Consider the following 20052-nt stretch of genomic DNA (forward strand, 5'->3'; position numbering starts at 1 on the left):
AAAATATCTCCACTCATACGAGAAGAGGCAGTGATTTCTCAAAAAGAAAAGAAAAGAAGAAGAGGCCATGGATGCCTGACTACAGTCTTTCAACAAACATTTTTGTCATTTCACCACATCCGGCGCTCAAATAATCGAAGACATTAATCATTGTACCACCAGCTCCATAAAAGAACAAAACACAAAAACGCCGAGAACCAACCCAATGATAAAACACCACTAGAACGGACCACGCATGGGTCTGGAATCCCACCATCAGTCATCAGCATGCCCTCCGGAACAGAGCAGATCAGTGTCACACCACACCGATCAACATCACGTCCATGTGACCGGCTACCAACCGGAGAGAATGGAGTGGAGAGCGGCCGCTAGCTTGCGTCGGGTCCAATCCAAACGCCATAAACACGCGCACCAACCCCCCATGATGCTGTCAGTGGCACGGAATGTAGAGACAGCGCTGATGGCCGATGGCCTCTGCTCGTGATTACCCGAATGGCCGGATCACCTTTGCTAGCCTTTTTTGCTTGGTGTTGGTGTGGTGGTGCCTCGCAGGTGATGGTGGTGGTGGGCAGCTCGGGTCCTCCGGGACCATTTACAGCGAGGATAAGAAATCATCCAGGTGAAGAACTGTTACTTGGAATGCTGAATAAATATGCCGAGCTGGCACTGACTGGCATGTGGAGGAGCATCGCGTCCGTCCGTCGCCGTCCCGCTGCATCCGGTAACCACCGCCGATCAACGTCGGGCGGGCCGTGGCGAGAGAAGTCCACACGGTTACGATCTCCCCATCATTTCACCTCACCTCACCCCACCCCAAAGTGTCAATGGCAATCAATCGTGGGACGGGGAAGGAAAGATAGTAGGTCGTTGGTTCGGGGGCGGGTGAAAAGGCAGGAAATACTTTGCTTCCCCTCCGCTGGGGCAAACCCGAACGAAAAGGGCTTCGTCAGCCGGGGAGAGAGAGGTTAAAAAAAGGTTAGGGGAGGGAGGGGAGGCCGGCGGAGCGCCAGAGGCGAGGCGGTGCCGGGGATGGATGTTGTTGGTCACGGTTATAAAAAGTAACGGGGCGCGTCGCGGGTAGAAAGCCAGGGGAGGGTGCGGTGGGAGGCAGGCCGCGGCTCATTTCCCCCCTTCTTTCTTCCCCCCCCGCCCGCCCGCACCGTTCCACGCCGCCGCCGCCGCCGCCGCCGCCACGGCGACGCAGTCACCGGCGCTGCGCCGCCCCACCGGCCTCCTCCTTTGCGCCGCGCCGCGCGGGGCTGGGCTGAGGTGGGCCGCGCCGACACGCGGCCGCTGCAGCGGCACGTGGGGAGCCACCACCACCACCACACCCTATGCTCCTTTGCCCGCCTGGTAAGGTATGGCATCGATTCCGCTCCATTGCCCCCCGCCTTTCTCGCGTCGCGCTCCGTCCCTCTCTCCCTCCTCGCTTTGCTTGCTCCAGGCGATTTGCCCCGGATCTGTGTCCCAGGCGCCGGATCTGAGCCGCCACCGGGCATTCGCTCCAATGCGAATCCATGTGTAGGTTTGTGCCTGGCGGTGCCGCGATAGCTTGTTTTCAGGATTATTCTGAGATGCTTTCCTGTTTGGATTTTCCATCTTCCTTTTGTTGGCTGATTTACATTTTTACGCGGAAAGGTTACTTTTTCCCGTTAAAAGGCGCCCTTTTTCTTCCTATAGATGAGAAAAATCTATGTGTTTTCGTGCTTGCAATGTAAATTGTGATTGAGGTGGCAATACAGAAGTTTGAGAGAGAAGCCCAGAAAAATAAGGCAGCAACGCAGGCGTCTTCCCATTGGTTCCAACCGGAGGCGGTATTTTGAGTTCGGAGATGTTTCTATATGTATGGATTTTGCTACGATAAAACCGTTTGAGCCTGTAATTGGATAGCAACATTATTTTCAAACTTCGATGTTTCAAGCAGCGGTATAGCTTGATCACCATGCCAATTGAGATGCCGGGTCGTTACTGCGATTGGTGAATAGCATCAATGATGTCAATATGGTTTGCAATGTCCAGCTCCACCAATGTTATACACTTCTACCCTGGTATTAATGTATGCCTAGTATTATGTGATTTAGGTAAACGAGTGCTATATCTGATTCTGATATTTCCCTGAGAACTATGTTTCATTTTGTGCATTAATGTTGGCTCTAGCAACACGTGGGCCGTAAATTATTACCCACTTAAAATGATTCAATTCAAATTTTTGCTGTGTACAGACCTCCATATATCTTAGTATATTAAAATGGATGCTTTAAACTAGATTTGGGAATGTTGCTAAATTTGTGTTGTTTTCTGATAGAGGTCGTCAGTCGACTGCGTTATATATAATCCAAATGGTTCTATGTCGCACCGATGTTCATGCTTCATGGAAATGATTCTTGTTCCTTTGGCATACACTATACCATGTCATGGAGCGCAAAAAGTTTTATAATCGACCACATCATTCTGATTCAAATACATTCATTGTATCAGATTGCACAAGCAGTGATCTTAGGAGCTTAAAGTGTTCGTCAAAGACATGGGAAAAGTGGTCTTCGGGGCATATCACCTTCAATGCAAGCTATTTGTTTCAGAAGAAACTTTTGATTGGCGTGTTTTAGCTCGTGGGAACACCCAACTCTTCTCTCTGGTGAACTGCACATAGTGGTTCTATGCTCAACGACAGCAGGCTGAGGCGATCCTGAAGCGATACTCCAGTCTATGCTCCACATCTACATGTAAAATACCTGCTTTGTTTTTCCTTTCTTTTGCATTTTGTATTCTCTATTTATCAGCGCATCATCTTCAGAGTAACTTCTTATCGTAGTCAAATCCAGTAGTTGATGCTGATCATGTAAACTGGCTAATGATGTGCCCATATCTCTTGAAACATTCTGAATTTCTTTTCTCTTTGCTAATATATGCAGGGTCAACCATCTTTACTGCATTCAGTCTCCATCTGTCACTCCCTAGTTAGTTGCCATTTGCTTTACTGTGTACCATCTGAGGTCAAGGCTCATCCTTGCTATATTCTGGGACTCTTAATGGTTGCTGTGGGATCTTCGTGAGGGGACCAAAGCCAAGACAGCACAAACTAGTGGAGGCCCACTGTTCAATTCACGGATCATAAATCTGTTCGTGCGGACTGATAGACAATATATTGGTCGCTTAGACTTTGAAACACTTCTCTGTGCTTGTTGTTGATTTTTCTTGATACCTGGTTATCCCAAAGGAAAAGGCTTCTTCATACCTGGTTGTCCCAAAGGAAAAAGCTTCTATCAGGCAACAAAATTACTGGAAAAATGGATAGGTAACCCTTTTTGTATTTTTCTCTCCTCTGGATATCAGTTGTATTGAATTCCTGTTTCGGGCTTGCATTTTTCTTAGAGCGCCTTATCTTTGCAGATTCAAGTTGATTAAGGAAGTTGGTGATGGGACATTCGGGAGCGTATGGCGCGCTATAAATAAACAAAATGGTGAAGTTGTACGTATCCTATGATATATCACTCTTGCTATCTTTACCTGAACTGTGAAACAACAAAGTTGACGTCAATGTTTCATATTAATCTAATGTAGGTGGCCGTTAAGAAAATGAAAAGAAAATATTATTCTTTCGAGGAATGTATGAGTTTACGTGAAGTAAAGGTACTTTAGCCAGTCATGTACTCGTCTCTCTGATGTTCTCTAGCATATTACTTTCCCTCAAATAACATTTCTTCTTTATTGAAGTCTTTGCGGCGCATGAATCACCCTAACATAGTGAAGCTCAAGGAGGTCATAAGGGAAAATGATATATTATACTTCATAATGGAATACATGGTACTTAAGCACGTGATTGATAACAAAGTTTATAACTACCCCATGTCATGCTTTTGTTGAATATTGTCCATTGTTTCATTTAGGAGTGCAATCTCTACCAACTTATGAAAGACAGAGTCAAGCCTTTCGCGGAGTCAGATGTTCGTAATTGGTGCTTTCAGATTTTCCAGGCTCTTGCTTATATGCACCAGAGGGGATACTTTCATCGTGACCTCAAACCAGGTAGGATTTCTTATGTACTCATCTACCCCCTGCCCTGTATTTTTCTACCAGCCAAATTAAATGGAAGTCTGACATTAGTGTATTGTGAGTTGTTTGTTAAAGCCTTCTAGCAGCTATAGTCGTTCCAATTTTGCAGATCAACTAATGCATTTTTTTCATTCATTCATATTTTATTGTTTTGTTAACTATATTGCTATACCATTCCAGAGAATCTGCTGGTTAGCAAAGATGTCCTAAAGCTAGCAGACTTTGGTCTAGCAAGAGAAGTTTCATCTGCACCACCATACACAGAATATGTGTCAACACGCTGGTTAGTGCCGCTCCCATAGCCCCACCACACAGTGAACAACAATGATATACTTTTTCTTGACCCCCATGTGTTTCAATGTCTTAGGTACCGAGCACCTGAAGTGTTGCTCCAGTCATCTGCTTATGATTCTGCAGTTGGTAAGAACCTACTACTGTCTACTTTGTGCTTGCCTACACATGCTTCCAACTAATAAATGGGCCTTCTTCATAACTTGGTAGATATGTGGGCAATGGGTGCCATAATGGCCGAGCTGTTGACACTCCATCCTCTTTTCCCTGGCACAAGGTAATATGGTTTACCATATCTTCTGCTATTGTGACTGGCACTCTCTGCATACTTCGTATGATTGTGTCTGTTCTTTTCCCCTCGTAGTTACCGTCTTTGATCACTTGTTTCTTCTTTCACTGTATAGTGAAGCGGATGAGATTCTCAAGATTTGCAACGTTATTGGTTGCCCAGACGAGCAAACATGGCCCCAGGGATTGTCTCTTGCAGAGGCGATGAAGTATCAGTTCCCACAGGTCAATATTCATGTTTCCTTGTCTATAATACTTTTGTTGTGATTCTCCGGGTCAGCAATTCTTGTGTAAGCAGTAGAACTAATACCTGTTATTTGAGTATCTGTAAGTTACTAGCATCTGTGAGCTGTGTTATTTCCTTCGTCGTCGTGCATTTTATGCCCTCATGTTAATCCTATGGGTCCTGTTTTCTTGAGAATATCAGGGCTGCTTCACTTTGCATATTGTGTAGCCTTCACACCTTTTTAGTGGTATGCATGGTTTATGCAGTGCAACTCTGTTAGGTTTGAAACAAGACACGAGTCAACATCTTGTTCTAACTTGATTCATGACTTTAACCTAGATTATGTGTGATCTTGTGCACTATGAATGCACATGAATACTTGTTCAGGGCTTAATTTAATAATCTTGGGTGGTTCTTTGTATATGCAGATCAGAGGCAATCAACTGTCGGAGGTAATGAAATCAGCCAGTAGTGAGGCAGTTGACCTTATATCCGTAAGTCCTTCAAATCTTTTGTCCTAGATGACATTTCCGAACTCATTGGATTTCCTAATTTTCCTTTTCCTTCTACATCTTGTAGTCTCTGTGCTCATGGGATCCTTGCAAGAGACCAAAAGCCGCGGAAGTTCTCCAACATGCCTTCTTTAAGGTAAAACTATTATTCCGATTGCTATGTTGCTTTGTCTTTGCTCTGGAGACTGATCGGTTTTCTTCTTGTTATCCAACCATTAGGATTGTACATATGTTCCAGCTGCTGTCCGGCCAAAAGCTGCAGGTCCCCCTAAAACTCCTCCGGGTGGTTAGTATACACACTTTCGCCCCATAGCCTGTTCGTTCCTAAAGCCCTTGTTTTACTATGATTGGTCCATTTGTTTCAGTTGGAGCAAGAGGAGTTTCAGGACACATTGCTCGGAGATACTCCACTGGAGCTCTCTCCACAAGCAAACCTGCTGCAAACATATCTATAAAACCTAGCAGCTTATCTAAGATCGGTAATATATATTATCTCTTTTCTTGAAGTACTCATAATTAACTAGCATTACGTCTATATTGTAAATCTGTTTATCCATCTTCCAGGTGTGCAAAGAAAACTTCAATTGGATCGTCAGGCACCACAGAAGAGTACACGGCCCACTGAGAGTAACACCAAACAAACTACTAGTCGAGTACCGGCAAGGAATAGCCCAGGCAAGTTTCCTATATGAAACTGCTTTGCGGAATTTCCATCCCAAAGCTTGTGGTCTGATCATGAAGATCTTTTTTCTTTCTTTCATTGGAACCACAGGGAACGCGAACCCGATATTAAGGCATTCACGCAGTTTACCTGAAACTGGCCGGGCAACGGTTCAGAAGGTTTCGACTATCACCGAAAAGCTTGCTCATATGTCTGTGACCTCTCGAACACGCACGGCTGTGAAGCCCCCTGTCCCGCTGTTGAAGGCTGGGCATCTCAAGTCAGACTTCCTCGGGAAATCCGACGAAATCCCTCCGGCAAAGAGATTGACAAGAAAGTTGGTGAGCTAAAGGAGTATAGAGTGAAGAACCGATCAGCTGCAGCAGCGAGGCGTGTGGGCTACAGAGCTAAAACCAGGTTCGCCTCGGCGCCAACCGTGTGTTTTGCCTGTTCATGGTCCTTGCGGTAGTTTCCTCCCCCTGCTTGCTTGGTCCAGGTGCCACGGTAGAGAATGTGTTGCGAATGTGCTCGAGCCTGCTGACCTTTCCCTGTACTGGGGTGTGGATTTGCCCATGCCCCGAGTTTGTCCCGTGTATGAACAAAACATGTGTGGTCTTGGTTTGGTTTGTGAACTAGTTTCTCAATCGTTCATATCGCAGACCGTTGTCCTGTTCATGTGCAATCTAGCAGTCGACAAACCCTCCAATGAAGAGGATAATTTGGCTTCGCTTGTACAGTTTGCGATATTTAATAGAGCACGTTAGTGTATCCTCCCTGGTCAAATTTTAAATTTGCACCATGACAGATATCTCCCTTACATTTTCAAAGCTTTTACGGTCTCTTTAGTTTGAAGGTTTTTTTTTCTTCCCTTTGAAATGCATTTGCTACTGGTGAGTTTGCCTGAAAATTGAAATGGTGTAAGTCAATTTTTAGTCCATTCGATCCAAAAAAATGGATCGGGGTTCCACTATCAAATGATAATTGGCACAAGGCAAAGGATATTGCACCCCTCATTCACACCGCGTCCTCACCGAAAAATTGGAAGGTGTATGAGGTTTTCAAGGAAAATGCTTGGATCTATAAAATTAAGCTCTCCCACGATTTCTCCTGGGCTCACATCGGTGATTTCGTTGACCTTGACCTCACCGAGGATGACAGTCTGAAAGCATACAAATGATGATCATTGGGAAAGTATCAGGTACTCCCATCCTTGGGATACTCCCGGTGCTCCAAATTCAAAACACCATTCTTAAATGTAACAAAAAAATCCAGAAAAAAATATGAATGTTTACAAGGAATGTGACTACAACTCCTAAAAATTTCAGATCCAAACTCCAAATGCACATTGAGAAAAAAAAGAATGAAATCCAAATGTGAATAGTATCAATGTTGATTTTGTCTTTTTCCTTACACTATTCATGCTAGATTTTACATTTTTGTTTCTCAATATGCGTTTCGAGTTTGGACCTCAAACTTTTAGGAGTTGTAGTCACATTACCTATGAACATTCACATTTTTTTCCGAATTTTTTGGTTACATTTAAGAATGGTTTCTGAATTTGGAGCATTGGGAGTACCTCAAGGATGGGAGTACCTGATACTTTCCCGATGATCATTACACTGCAACCTCTGCACATAAAGCATAATTCTCGGAAACCATCTTATCCTCTATGGAGCACACGGTTTGGAAGCTTGGGCCCCTCCCAAGGTCGAGTTTTTCGTGTGGCCTAGCTATTCAAGTAATGATTTGGACCGCCTCCCGCTTGGCCAAGTGTGGATGGCCAAATTACGGCCCTTGCCCGCTTTGTAAAAGGGAGGTCAAATCCGGGGCTCACCTCTTCTACAAATGTCGCTTCACGCTTTGACTTTGGAGCCTTGTCTTCGACTGACTTCATCTTGGGACCTTTGATACCTTCTTATGACACTTGGAGCACGCTGTTAAGGATTGGTGGATCAACCTCTCCAGATTGAACACCCCAAATAGAAAGGCTATGGTGTCTCTAACAAAGCTTGTGTGTTGGACAATTTGAAATGAAAGGAATGGCTGTGTCTTCCGTCACAAGAGCCCCCCTCCACCTATTTTGCTCAACACTATAAAGAACGAGGACAGGCTTTGAGTCACTGCGTGTGCCAAAAAATCAGGGTCAATAATGCCTTGAGAGCAATCATTTTATCTTATAAGGCTGGTCGCCTGTAACACCAACTCTATTCTTCTCTTAATTAATAGATGATGCAAAGCTCATGCTTCCATTTTGAAGAAGAAAAATATGTTAATTGATGTAAGTCGATTATTTGGGAGAAGAAAAGGAGGAAAGCTCTGCCCTGAGGCCGGGCCGGGATCAAGCACTAGCCAAAGATAGGCGGAGCGTTGACATGGGGGAGGGGGTTTGCTTTTCGTTTTTGATTGCCGCTCGGATTAGGTAATGTGCGACCGCAATTGGAGGAAAGGTAGGGAGGCGAGTGTCTAATGAAAAGATGGTTGGAGTAGGAAGAAAGTGCAGAGGGAGAAGGAAGGGCTCAACGAAAGTGTGTTCCTAGTCTCAAGCTCACATGCACCCGGAGCGTGTGAGTTCGAAACTAGAAACTCGATGTCCCTGGCACAATTTCCTTTTCAGGCAACTTACCAATCTATACATTTGTTTGCCCTGTTTCTTACCGTTACGAAGTTCGTGTGAGATTTAAGCACATCGAAGGAAAGCTTCACACAAAGCAGGTAAAATAAACAAAGAAACAAACGAATCACACATTCACACTGTTCAGGAACATACAAACCGATCCAAAAAAAAAAGAACCGGTAACTGTCCGGTAAACACATTTTACACAAGGCGCAGCAGCATGAACCATCAACCTGCCGCCTCTCAAGACGAATGGACTAACGGCAGCACTAGCTTTAGTACAGTAAGTATCACACCATCACCATCACTCTAACCTACGAGTCCCATCCGGACCTGAGTCACCTGACGTACGTACGTGTTAGCTGCTTCAGTGGTGTCCCGCTCGCTGCTACAGATACTGCGTGTGTATCCGGTCCCGGTTCTGCTCCCACCACACCTTGGCCCGCTCCTCGCCGAACCGCTCCCGGCTGCAACCACACAACACCACACCATCGGTCGGTTAGTCGGGTTCACGTGAGCGCGCGAGATTCAGCAACAGCAAAGGTGGCCGGCCAGCGGCGGGCGTGCCTGAAGCGGACGCGGCGGAGCTCGCGGGTGCCGTCGCCGAGCTCGCGGATGGTGATGTGCACGCCGGGCTCGTCCTGCTCCACCCACTCCGTCGCCTCCAGGTCGCTCGCGTTGCTCACCGACACGGACGCCTCGTCCAGCGACGACGTGGTGGCGCGCGACGGGTCGTAGGGCGGCGGGGCGCCCGCGCTCGACGGCATCGACGACGCGCCCGCCGCCGTGTTGAGCATGTTGAAGTGGTGCGCCCACACGTGGTCGGACGGGTCCGGCACGGCCGTGGACGGGTGGCACGCCGCCTTGTACGACGCGGTCCGGGTGATCGGCCGCTCCCTGCTCGCCGCCGCCGCGGACGGCGGCAGCACCACCGGGCTCTCCCTCGTCGAGCCCGCGCGGGAGTAGAATGACTCTCTCTGCTTGCAGTGCAAACCCACGGTGTCAAATGACGATCAGCACACGGATGAAATGAGAGAACGACGTGGAATTGGAAGGCGGCCGGCGACTGACCTGCATGGCGTCGTCGATGGAGGACGACGGCGTCGAGAGGCCCTGCTGCCGGAACGTCTGCACGTTGTACAGCTCCACCACGCGGTCGTAGTTCTCGCCCCACCACCGCTGCGCCTCCCACTTGTTGAACATCTCCCGGCTGCATTTTTTTGTTGTTGCTTCATCAGTTCATCATCATCACTCGGTCTCTACTAACGATACCGGCATCGAAGCATCGACCGATCGGCACAAACCTGAAGCGGATCCGCTTGAGGTCGTTGCCGGCGCCGCCGGGGATGGAGACGAAAGTGATGTGCACGCCGGGCTCCACCTGCGCGGTCCACTCCCTCGGCACGCGGTCTTCCTCCAGGACGACGGCCTCCTCGTCGTCCTCCTCGGCCTCCTCCCCGATGCTCGGTATCCAGCTCGCGCTCGGGTTCCTCGCGTGCGGCTGGAAGCCATGGTTGATCTTGGGCATGTCCCACGTTGTGGACGGGGCGCCCGCGCTCGACGTTGTTCTCGTGTAGGTGTACGCCTCGCCGGCCCCGTCGGACGTGAAGCCCGAGTCGTCGATGATGCCCGGGTACGCGGCCAGCCGGCTCGACCGGTGGAAGCGGTTGCCCCTGAACGATGGGCTCCCGGTGGCCTTGTAGTGCTTGCCGGAGCCGGAGAACTTGAGCACCATGTCCTTGAGCTGGAAGCACATTTGCAGGAGCTCCGTCAGTCAGTCAGATCACCAATTAATGTAATGTAATATACTCATAGCAGAAGATATCAATTGTGACTCGAATTATAGTGCGAGCATATAGTACTAGCGAAGGGAACGTATTAATTATAGCATCGACTGAGACATAACAAAGTCCCAGTCGACTGAGACTTAGCAAAACTGACTAATTAATTAATCCTGCTCGATTAGGACCCAACAAAAGAGCGGACGAAAGGAACGCTGCGTTAGCTTGCCGGGGTGTAGCTGAATATTCAGACACACATTTCTTCAAACAATATCACCAAGTACATCAGTGTCACGAATAATATTTCGCCCCGCAATCAAACGTCTCGCTCTAGTGTGATGCCATCCATCACGGTTAGTACTTTCTTTCTTTTTTATGAGAAACTCTCTCCCCGAGAGAGAAGAGTACAATAGACACCACCACTACCACATTTGCCGACGGGGTGAGGCGTACAATCTCTGCATTTATTTGTATGCCGTTCCAACGGCTCATCATGGTATCACCTAAGCATTGGGAGCACCTGATATTTCCCCCCACACACATCCACAATGAACGGCTCCGCCTAACCCAAGAGCCACAGGGAGGTATCATCATGATCACTTTTAGGTCTAGAATGTGCCCTAATTTTGTTCCCGGGATCAAGCATCAAGATCGAGCCTAGTGCGCGATAATTCAGTCTTTAAGCAAAGCTTCAATCATAACAGCGGGTGTTTAATGATAGACGCTGTTGTAACTAGTAGTAGTAGGAAACTAACAAGGCAGCACATTTTCGCCTAGCAGAAGCCTAGAAAGCACAAAGGAACCAAAGGCCAAGCGCACCACCGTGCCCTAATTAGTCCAGCGAGGACATCTTTGGTCTGAAGCAAGGAACAAATAAGCACTTGCGTACTACTCCAGCACAAAGCCGCACCGCAGCCGGTGCCGATCATGATCAGCCAGAGGGGAGGCTCCCATAATGCATGCCGTGTGTTGCTTAAGACTTGTACTTTAACTGATTGCAAAAGGCAAAGCGTGCAGGAAGCCAAGGTGCAAGGACGGTGGTAAACACTCGAGGCGTGCCATGATAACGCAGAGTTTTTGTTTTTGAGACAAATGATAAGGCAGAGATGGATGGATGGTGCAGGGAGAAAGAGGTCCGGGCTGGGCCTAGCATAGCCAAGCCCATGTAATGTAAGGACCATGGAATGAGTGCTGCTACTACGGGCTACGGCCCACTTTATTCCTTGCGTGAGCAGCAACATTTGGAACTCGTACTATATAAAAAAGGTGATAGAGGAGTATTGTATTGGCTTGGAAGAGTAAAGCCCAGGGTTAAATCAGCCAAAGAGCGTCTTTCCATCCTGGAAAGACCCCATTGGCATCTCCCATCATGTGTGCTTCGCCACACCTTTCTTTGGAGCAAAGAGGACGGACGAACAAGCAACGGTACCAAGTGCGAAAGGCGGAGAGGGGAATGTGGGGAACAAAAGCGACGAGAACAAATCACATCCTTGCGCACAGCGCCCCAAGCCTGGGCGTTCCGGTGCGGGGATCGATCTAGGAAAAGCAAGCGCTCGTATTCCCCTGGGCCTTGACCGACTTTGTGACCCAAGAATGTTTGGAAATGTGAGGGCACTGTCATCCATCATGTACGACTAGCTCCCACTTGGACACCGTTCTCCCGCTTTTCATTTGAAAACTAGACTGGAACGCTGTGTGCTACTGTGTAGTAGTGCACTGTTGTGCTCCCTCGTGTTTTTTTTTTCAAATGCCAAGGACATGCATGGTGGCGGCGAGTAGTTGCAGAGCGCATTCAAATCGACTGATCAATGCATGTAGTACGTGGTACTCTCTGTGCTCGGTGGCCGTGTACGAGCAGAAAAAGCAGAAGCCATGTTGAGCGCTAGCTTATAGCTGTTCTTCCTCGGGATACTGTGTTCGTTTGTTCGGATGCCGTAGCAAAACACTAAGTGAGTAGGTAAAGATGCAGATGGTAGGAAGCTAGTACTACTGCGTGCACGACAGGCATACCTGTGAGGTGAGGGACTTGCCGGCGTCCCTGCCGTTGGGTGCGCCGACAGCACGGGAGCCGTCCTCTCCACCGTCCTTGGTCGAGCAGGCGATGCATGCCAGCATCTTCGCTTCTTCTCTCTTTCACGCCCGCCGGCCGCTCGATCGCTTACTTCTCCCCTGCTCTGCTTAGGTAGACCAGATCACACTGCATCGCACGTATATAAAACGATTGTTGGTTGATGCTTATCTTGAGTGACACCAAGCTTCACGCAAAAGAAAATGCAACTGAAATGTACAACGAGTGGTTAAGAAGTTCCAGTGCAGCCACCGGCATGTGTAAAGGGTCTGTCTCTTCTCGGATGAAATGAATGAATATTTCTGCATCGAACTTGTACTACGTGGCACCAGGCCCGTACGAGAAGCACATGAGCAGGGCCATGCACGTTTGGGCGAGCGCGCGGCCGGCATAAATTCCTGGTCAGTCAGTCAGTCAGTGCCGGCGACGTGCGCGCGCCGGCCACCCTAGGCCTAATGCATGCCGCTCTGGCCTTTGCCGCAGCTTTTGGGGCCTCCTTAAACGCGCGCACGCGGACGGACAGCAACCGCACGTCGCGCGCGGGCAGCCACAGCCATGGCCGTACGGGCGGGGGCGGGCACCCGCAGTGCCGATCGGGAGAGCGCACGCGCGCGCGCGCGCGACGGGCCCCATGCATGTTTGCACGCGCCGGGGTGGGCGCCCGGGCCTAGCAGCTAGCTAGCTCCGTCCGTCCATGTCCGCTCTGGCTGCAGGGCACTGTCGCTATGCCATGTCTGTCTCGTGGAGCTGCCCGCTAGGCCCTGCGCGGTAGGGGCACCACGGAGCAAGGAACCGAGTCAATGCGGCAGCGTAGGAGGCTGCTTTGTATCGTACCACAGGCTATGCACAGACAGAGAGCAGCGGCGTGTGGTGTAGGCCGGTAGGTTGATTGCATGCATGGATGGGTGCAAGGATGATGGTGATGATAGGGTGCTACCGGATCGCTGCTGGATGCTGCGCGCTGCGAGCCACCGGTGGGATCGGCCGGCGGGCTAGAGAGGACGGGTAGGCTCGGTAGAGTATTCATTCAAGTTCTACGACGAATTTATCTGCGCTGCTGGAGACTGCCGCAAGTACAGCGTGCGCAGAGAAGGTTCTGCGTAGATCTTGTGTAAGTGTATCATCGCTGTCTAAAGACCACGGATTTAATTCTCGCAAAAAAAGAACAGTAACAATAAATTAACAGTGGTACAACTACAGCCCGCCCTCTCTGTATCTTGATCCCTGTCGCTCCTCTGTCTGCTTGAGAGAGGCGAACAAGGGACCTGATGGATGCACATATTGCCTGGATAGGCCCATGAGGCCCCTTGAGGCCCAGGGCCCTGAGGAGGTTCTCAGTCACTGGCAGCGGACCCCACTAAGAAAATCTAAATGCAAACTAACATCACACAAATCCAACGTCGCCACTGCCCCCGGCTAGCTAACATAACAGTGTGCCATCTCAGAGAAGATGAGGATAACAGTGTCACGCAGAGATTTTTAACACCAGCTATTGAGCTGTTTCCCTTGTAAGCAGAAGCTGATATACGAGCCATGAACGGATATGCATAATGCCAAATGAAGGCAGCACACTTACCAGTTCCTCAAACGTCCCGATCACAGCAGCGATTCCGACCACGCGGCAACAGTGGTGGCGTCCGTATCCCCCGTCGCTCACTGCTGCATCCTTTTTTGAATGGTCATCTCACTGCTGCTTCTGATGTCGAAATGATCTGAAGATTGAACAGGGAGAGGAAGAGGATTATACTCCACTTAGTATGATGATGATGATGATGCAAGTGGGCAGCTAAACGCGAAGGCTCGGTGTGCAAATCAACACGAGCCAGCCCCAATAAAGAAACGGAGGAGGAGGAGGAGCACTCATTGCTGCGAGAGGGCGTCCACGCCACGGGAAAAAGGCCACAGTGGGAAACAATGGGATTGCCCCCCGAATGGATGGACCCAGGAGGGGTTGGAGATCTTAATGATCAACGTCGCAACGAACTCGATGGCGCCCAGAAAAGAAGAGTAGGCACACGAAGATGTCCCGGTAGTAGCAAAGAAAGGACCGAGAAAAACAGGGCCTGAATGCGAAGCGAAGACGAAGAAGATCTTCTCGGGAAAGGGAAGAAAAAAGAAACAAGAACTTGGGAGGAGTACCTTCTTCTTGGCCGCTGCCTCCGCTCTGCTCCTCTGGTGAAATGCCCGGTGGAGCAGACTGCGGACGGATCCTCGTAGGCGCGCGCGGGCGCGGCGGCGGCGGAGGGGCAGGATCGCCGCGGAAACGACACCGCGCGGCAGAGCTATCGGCTGACGCAGCCCCCTCGAGCAACTGACGAGGAGGGAGTTTATTTTCTGCCTTCTTTTTTTCGAGAGAGGAGGGCAGAGGGGGGAGGGAGGGAGGAGCAGAGAGGGGCTGGTGGGGGCGGGGTGGGACGGGATCCCCGGATTCGCTCCCAGCCGTCTGATCCGCCCTGGAAATCGAGCGAATGCCGCTGCCAAAGCACGCGCACGCCGACCCAGCGGTGTGCCTCCCCGAGTATTTATATAGGGGCGACGGCCAGCCCCGGCGAGGTCGGTCGGTCGGGCTCAGGCGGTCCGCGCCGTCCGTATCGCCCGCCTGGATGCGTGGCGTGCCGGCACCGTGGGACGGATTCGGGTGGGCCGGGCCCCGCCCCGTTATCCACGCATGGCACACGTACGTGACGTGTTTGCTGCTAAAGTTGCGCAGGTGCGGGGCGTGTGATGGACTGCCGTGGCCGTGCTGCTGCACGGCGGTCGGGACGGGGGTCTCGCCGAGGCGGCGCACCCGTGTCGTATCTGCCGGCCGTGCCACCGGACGGGCCGACGGGCCGGTGCACCCTTTGCTTAGCCTGAGCTTGACGCCGTTGGAAAACGGGACAGGTTGGTTGATTGTCGGGGAATCTGAAAATCACGTCAAATCTATCGCCGTATACCTATTCAGTAGTAGTAGTACTACTACTGTACATGAGGCTCCCCTAATTAAGGACAACTTCGTTCCTGTAAACCGCTCCTAAATGTTCGGACCGGCATTTTCAAACACATTTTTTAGCTATAAGGTACGCAATTTGCGTACTCTGAAAAACTCATTTTTGTCATCCCACACCGTTCATCAAATTTGTATGGACCGGTCCGGATGTCTGAACTCTGACAATCAGGAACCAAATGTATGGGAAGTTTGCAAGCATTCGGGGAGGAGGATCCTCTACCGTTCGGCACCCTGCCGTTCTATCAATGACTTGTGAGCCTATTCGAAACCTGGTCCACATGTCAATGGCACGACGTCACATGGCGCACGGCAGAGGATTCGCGTCCGGCATTCGGACCTCTGACGAAAAAGGTTTTCCCGCTTTATATATATAAAGCAATCATCACCGAACAAGCCGATACAAACACACCTCACACCAACACACACCCAAGGGTAGATACAAGGACGTTGAGAACAACAACACCACCCCAAACCACTTCAAGCTAAGCACTACTATGAAGACGTCGGAGCCTTCAACGTGGATGAGCCACCACGATGAGGAGAAGCTGTGCATGCCGAACAATGGGCTCTAAGGTGATGCCTTCAGGAAAGGAACGACACCGGAGCGCCGCCACCACCCAATCCAAGGATTAGGGTTTCCCCCAGAGCACCACAACGACACGTGAGATACCGCGACGATGCCTGCAAGAAGGGGACGACCCTAGAACGCTGCCGCCGTCGGCCTGACAAGTCAGAGCAGGTTTTCACCCCGGCCAACACTCACCGTCATAAAAATGGGCTACGAACTACCGCACCACCGCCATTGAACAACACACCCTGACCACCATGCCGCGCACACAACCATGGTGACCGGACAGCGCCCGAGCCGTGTGCTCCGCTCCCGAGCACCCCGAAACCACCAGCAGGGTCGCCGCCCAAGCATCCGAGCCCAACCCTCGTTCAGGGGATACACCGTACCGATGCGGCCGATCGGGAAGGGGTAGAAGACCCCCTTCCACCACAAAACGGACACACAAAGTAGCCGCCAGATGCAACGGCGGGGCACCTGCCCCCCTCCCGAAGTCCCAAAAAATTATAAAACATCCAAGATTGATAATATAACAACATGGAACAATCAAAAATATAGATACGTTGGAGACGTATCAGGAGCGGAAAGTAAAAGATTGCAAAGGAAGTAAATCGGAAACTAAAATTGTAGATCGGAAATTTATATGATGAAAAATAGACCCGGGGGCCATAGGTTTCACTGAAGGCTTCTCTCAAGATAGAAAATATTACGGTGGGTGAACAAATTACTGCCGAGCAATTGATAGAAAAGCGCAAAGTCATGACAATATCTAAGGCAATGATCATGAATATAGGCATCACGTCCGTATCAAGTAGACCGACTCCTGCCTGCATCTACTACTATTACTCCACACATCGATTGACTCCTGACTACATCTAGAGTATTAAGTTCATAGAACAGAGTAACGCATTAAGTAAGATGACATGATGTAGCGGGATAAACTCAAGCAATATGAGGAAAACCCCATCTTGTCATTCTCGATGGCAACAATACAATGCGTGTCAGTTCTCCTTATGTCACTGGGATCAAGCGCCGCAAGATTGAACCCAAAGCTAAGCACTTCTCCCATTGCAAGAAAAACCAATCTAGTTGGCCAAACCAAATCGATAGTTCGAAGAGACTTGCAAAGATATAAAATCATGCATATAAGAATTCAGAGAAGATTCAATAATATTCATAGATAAGCTGATCATAAATCCACAATTCATTGGATCTCGGCAAACACACCGCAAAAGAGTATTACATCTGATAGATCTCAAAGAACATGGTATTGAGAATCAAAGAGAGAGAAGAAGCCATCTAGCTACTAGCTATGGACCCGTAGGTCTTAGGTAAACTAGTCACGCTTCATCGAAGAGGCAATGGTGTTGATGTAGAAGCCCTCCGTGATCGAATCCCCCTCCGTCAGGACGCCGGAAAGGCCCCTAGATGGGGTCTCACGGGTACAGAAGGTTGCGGCGGTGGAAAAGTGTTTTCGTGGCTCTCCTGGTAGGTTTTGGGATATTTGAGAATATATAGGCGGAAGAAATAGGTCGGTGGAGTCACGAGGGGCCCACAAGGGAGGGGGGCACGCCCTACCCCACTGGGCGCGCCCTCCGTCCTTGTGGCCACCTCATGGCTTCTCTGACTTGCACTCCAAGTCCTCTGGATGTCTTCTAGTCCAAGAAAAATCATCACGAAAGGTTCATCCCGTTTGGACTCCGTTTGATATTCCTTTTTTGCGAAACTCTAAAACAAGGAAAAAACAGAAACTGACACTAGGCTCTAGGTTAATAGGTTAGTCCCAAAGATAATATAAAATAGCATATTAATGCATATAAACATCCAAAACAGATAATATAATAGCATGGAACAATAAAAAATTATAGATACGTTGGAGACGTATCAAGCATCCCCAAGCTTAATTCCTGCTCTTCCTCGAGTAGGTAAATGATAAAAACAGAATTTTTGATGTGGAATGCTACCTAACATATTTATCCATGTAATTTTTTTATTGTGGTATGAATGTTCAGATCCGTATGATTCAAAACAAAAGTTTAATATTGACATAAAAACAATAATACTTCAAGCATACTAACAAGGCAATTATCTCTTCTCAAAATAACATGGCCAAAGAAAGCTTATCCCTACAAAATCATATAGTCTGGCTATGCTCCATCTTCATCACGCAAAATATTCAAATCATGCACAACCCCAATGACAATCCAAGCAATTGTTTCATACTCTTGATGTTCTCAAACCTTTTCAACTTTCACGCAATACATGAGCGTGAGCCATGGACATAACACTATAGGTGGAATAGACGGTGGTTGTGGAGAAGACAAAAAGAACAAGATAGTCTCACATCAACTAGGCATATCAATGGGCTATGGAGATGCCCATTAATAGATATCAATGTGAGTGAGTAGGGATTGCCATGCAACGGATGCACTAGAGCTATAAGTTTATGAAAGCTCAAAAAGAAAACTAAGTGGTTGTGCATCCAACTTGCTTGCTCACGAAGACCTAGGGCAATTTGTGGAAGCCCATCGTTGGAATATACAAGCCAAGTTCTAGAATGAAAAATTCACACTAGTATATGAAAGTGACAACATATGAGACTCTCTATCATGAAGATCATGGTGCTACTTTGAAGCACAAGTGTGGTAAAAGGATAGTAGCATTGCCCCTTCTCTCTTTTCTCTCTTTTTTGGGCCTTCTCTCATTTTTTATTATTTGGCCTTGTCTTTTTTTTTTCTATTTCCTCACATGGGACATTGCTCTAATATTGAAGATCATCACACTTTTATTTACTTACAACTCAAGAATTACAACTCGATACTAGAACAAAATATGACTCTATATGAATGCCTCCGACGATGTACCGGGATGTGCAATGAATCAAGAGTGACATCTATGAAAGAATTATGAACGGTGGCTTTGCCACAAATACGATGTCAACTACATGATAATGCAAAGCAATATGACAATGATGATGCGTGTCATAATAAACGGAACGGTGGAAAGTTGCATGACAATATATCTCGGAATGGCTATGGAAATGCCATAATAGGTAGGTATGGTGGCTGTTTTGAGGAAGGTATATGGTGGGTTTATGGTACCGGCGAAAGTTGCACGGTATTAGAGAGGCTACCAAAGGTGGAAGGGTGAGAGTGCGTATAATCCATGGACTCAACATTAGTCATAAAGAACTCACATACTTATTGCAAAAATCCGTTGGTCATCAAAACAAAGTACTAAGCGCATGCTCCTAGGGGGATAGATTGGTAGAAAAAGACCATCGCCCATCCCCGACCGCCACTCATAAGAAAGACAATCGAAAAATATCCCATGCTCCAACTTCGTTACATAACGATCACCATACGTGCATGCTATGGGACTCACAAACCTTAATACAAGTATTTCTCAAATTCGCAATTACTTACTAGCACGGCTCTAATATCACCATCTTCATATCTCAAAACAATCATAAGGAATCAAACTTCTCATAGTATTCAATGCACTTTATATGAAAGTTTTTATTATGTCCCTCTTGGATGCCTATCATATTAGGACTAAATTTATAACCAAAGAAAATTACCATGCTGTTTAAAGACTCTCAAAATAATATAAGTGAAGCATGAGAGTTCATAAATTTCTATAAAATAAAACCACCACCGTGCTCTAAAAGATATAAGTGAAGCACTAGAGCGATATTGCCTAGCTCAAAAGATATAAGTGAAGCACAAAGAGTATTCTAATAAATCCCGATTCATGCGTGTCTCTCAAAAAAGGTGTGTACAGCAAGGATGATTGTGGCAAACTAAAAAGCAAAGACTCAAATCATACAAGACACTCCAAGCAAAACACATATCATGTGACGAATAAAAATATAGCCTCAAGTAAAGTTACCGATAGACGAAGACGAAAGAGGGGATGCCTTCCGGGGCATCCCCAAGCTTAGGCTCTTGGTTATCCTTGAATATTACCTCGGGGTGCCTTGGGCATCCCCAAGCTTAGGC

General features: G+C 48.3%; 2 protein-coding genes across 5 annotated transcripts; one reads left to right on the forward strand and one right to left on the reverse strand.

Moving 5' to 3' along the window:
• Positions 1-917: 917 nt before the first annotated feature.
• LOC109750630 (cyclin-dependent kinase F-4) lies at positions 918-6799 on the forward strand. 3 transcript variants are annotated; one of them, XM_073501898.1, is made up of 17 exons: positions 918-1353; positions 2479-2723; positions 2913-3295; positions 3391-3469; positions 3562-3630; positions 3715-3804; positions 3888-4026; positions 4234-4336; positions 4421-4473; positions 4555-4621; positions 4749-4857; positions 5287-5352; positions 5438-5506; positions 5590-5656; positions 5736-5849; positions 5935-6045; positions 6143-6799. In XM_073501898.1, the coding sequence occupies exons 3-17, from the start codon at positions 3288-3290 to the stop codon at positions 6379-6381; spliced, it is 1383 nt and encodes a 460-aa protein (XP_073357999.1). In that variant the 5' UTR covers positions 918-1353; positions 2479-2723; positions 2913-3287; the 3' UTR covers positions 6382-6799. The 3 variants fall into 3 exon arrangements, with proteins under 3 accessions (XP_073357999.1, XP_020165182.1, XP_073358000.1); XM_020309593.4 differs by having other exon boundaries at positions 1001-1358; XM_073501899.1 differs by lacking the exon at positions 918-1353 and adding an exon at positions 1386-1525.
• A 1945-nt stretch (positions 6800-8744) lies between these two features.
• LOC109750633 (protein Brevis radix-like 2) lies at positions 8745-14936 on the reverse strand. Of its 2 annotated transcripts, XM_020309599.4 has the most exons (7): positions 14634-14932; positions 14071-14206; positions 12437-12623; positions 9950-10389; positions 9717-9855; positions 9213-9622; positions 8745-9112 (listed from the first exon to the last, which is right to left on the reverse strand). In XM_020309599.4, the coding sequence occupies exons 3-7, from the start codon at positions 12539-12541 to the stop codon at positions 9034-9036; spliced, it is 1173 nt and encodes a 390-aa protein (XP_020165188.1). In that variant the 5' UTR covers positions 12542-12623; positions 14071-14206; positions 14634-14932; the 3' UTR covers positions 8745-9033. The 2 variants fall into 2 exon arrangements, with proteins under 2 accessions (XP_020165188.1, XP_040248608.1); XM_040392674.3 differs by lacking the exon at positions 12437-12623 and having other exon boundaries at positions 14634-14936.
• Between the last annotated feature and the right edge of the window lie 5116 nt (positions 14937-20052).

The sequence above is a fragment of the Aegilops tauschii genome, chromosome 6 (genome assembly GCF_002575655.3).
Source record: "Aegilops tauschii subsp. strangulata cultivar AL8/78 chromosome 6, Aet v6.0, whole genome shotgun sequence".
Lineage (NCBI taxonomy): Eukaryota > Viridiplantae > Streptophyta > Magnoliopsida > Poales > Poaceae > Aegilops > Aegilops tauschii.

Bases quoted from the DNA above. Each gene is read 5' to 3' on its own strand.
- LOC109750630 (XM_073501898.1), top strand. The intron at 4,337-4,420 runs GTTAGTGCCGCT...TCAATGTCTTAG, and splicing joins GAATATGTGTCAACACGCTG to GTACCGAGCACCTGAAGTGT. The intron at 5,657-5,735 runs GTTAGTATACAC...CATTTGTTTCAG, and splicing joins CCCTAAAACTCCTCCGGGTG to TTGGAGCAAGAGGAGTTTCA.
- LOC109750633 (XM_020309599.4), bottom strand. From the start codon at position 12,541: ATGCTGGCATGCATCGCCTGCTCGACCAAGGACGGTGGAGAGGACGGC. The intron at 9,623-9,716 runs GTCAGTCGCCGG...CACTGCAAGCAG, and splicing joins CCATCGACGACGCCATGCAG to AGAGAGTCATTCTACTCCCG. The intron at 9,113-9,212 runs GCACGCCCGCCG...GTGTGGTTGCAG, and splicing joins CTCCGCCGCGTCCGCTTCAG to CCGGGAGCGGTTCGGCGAGG.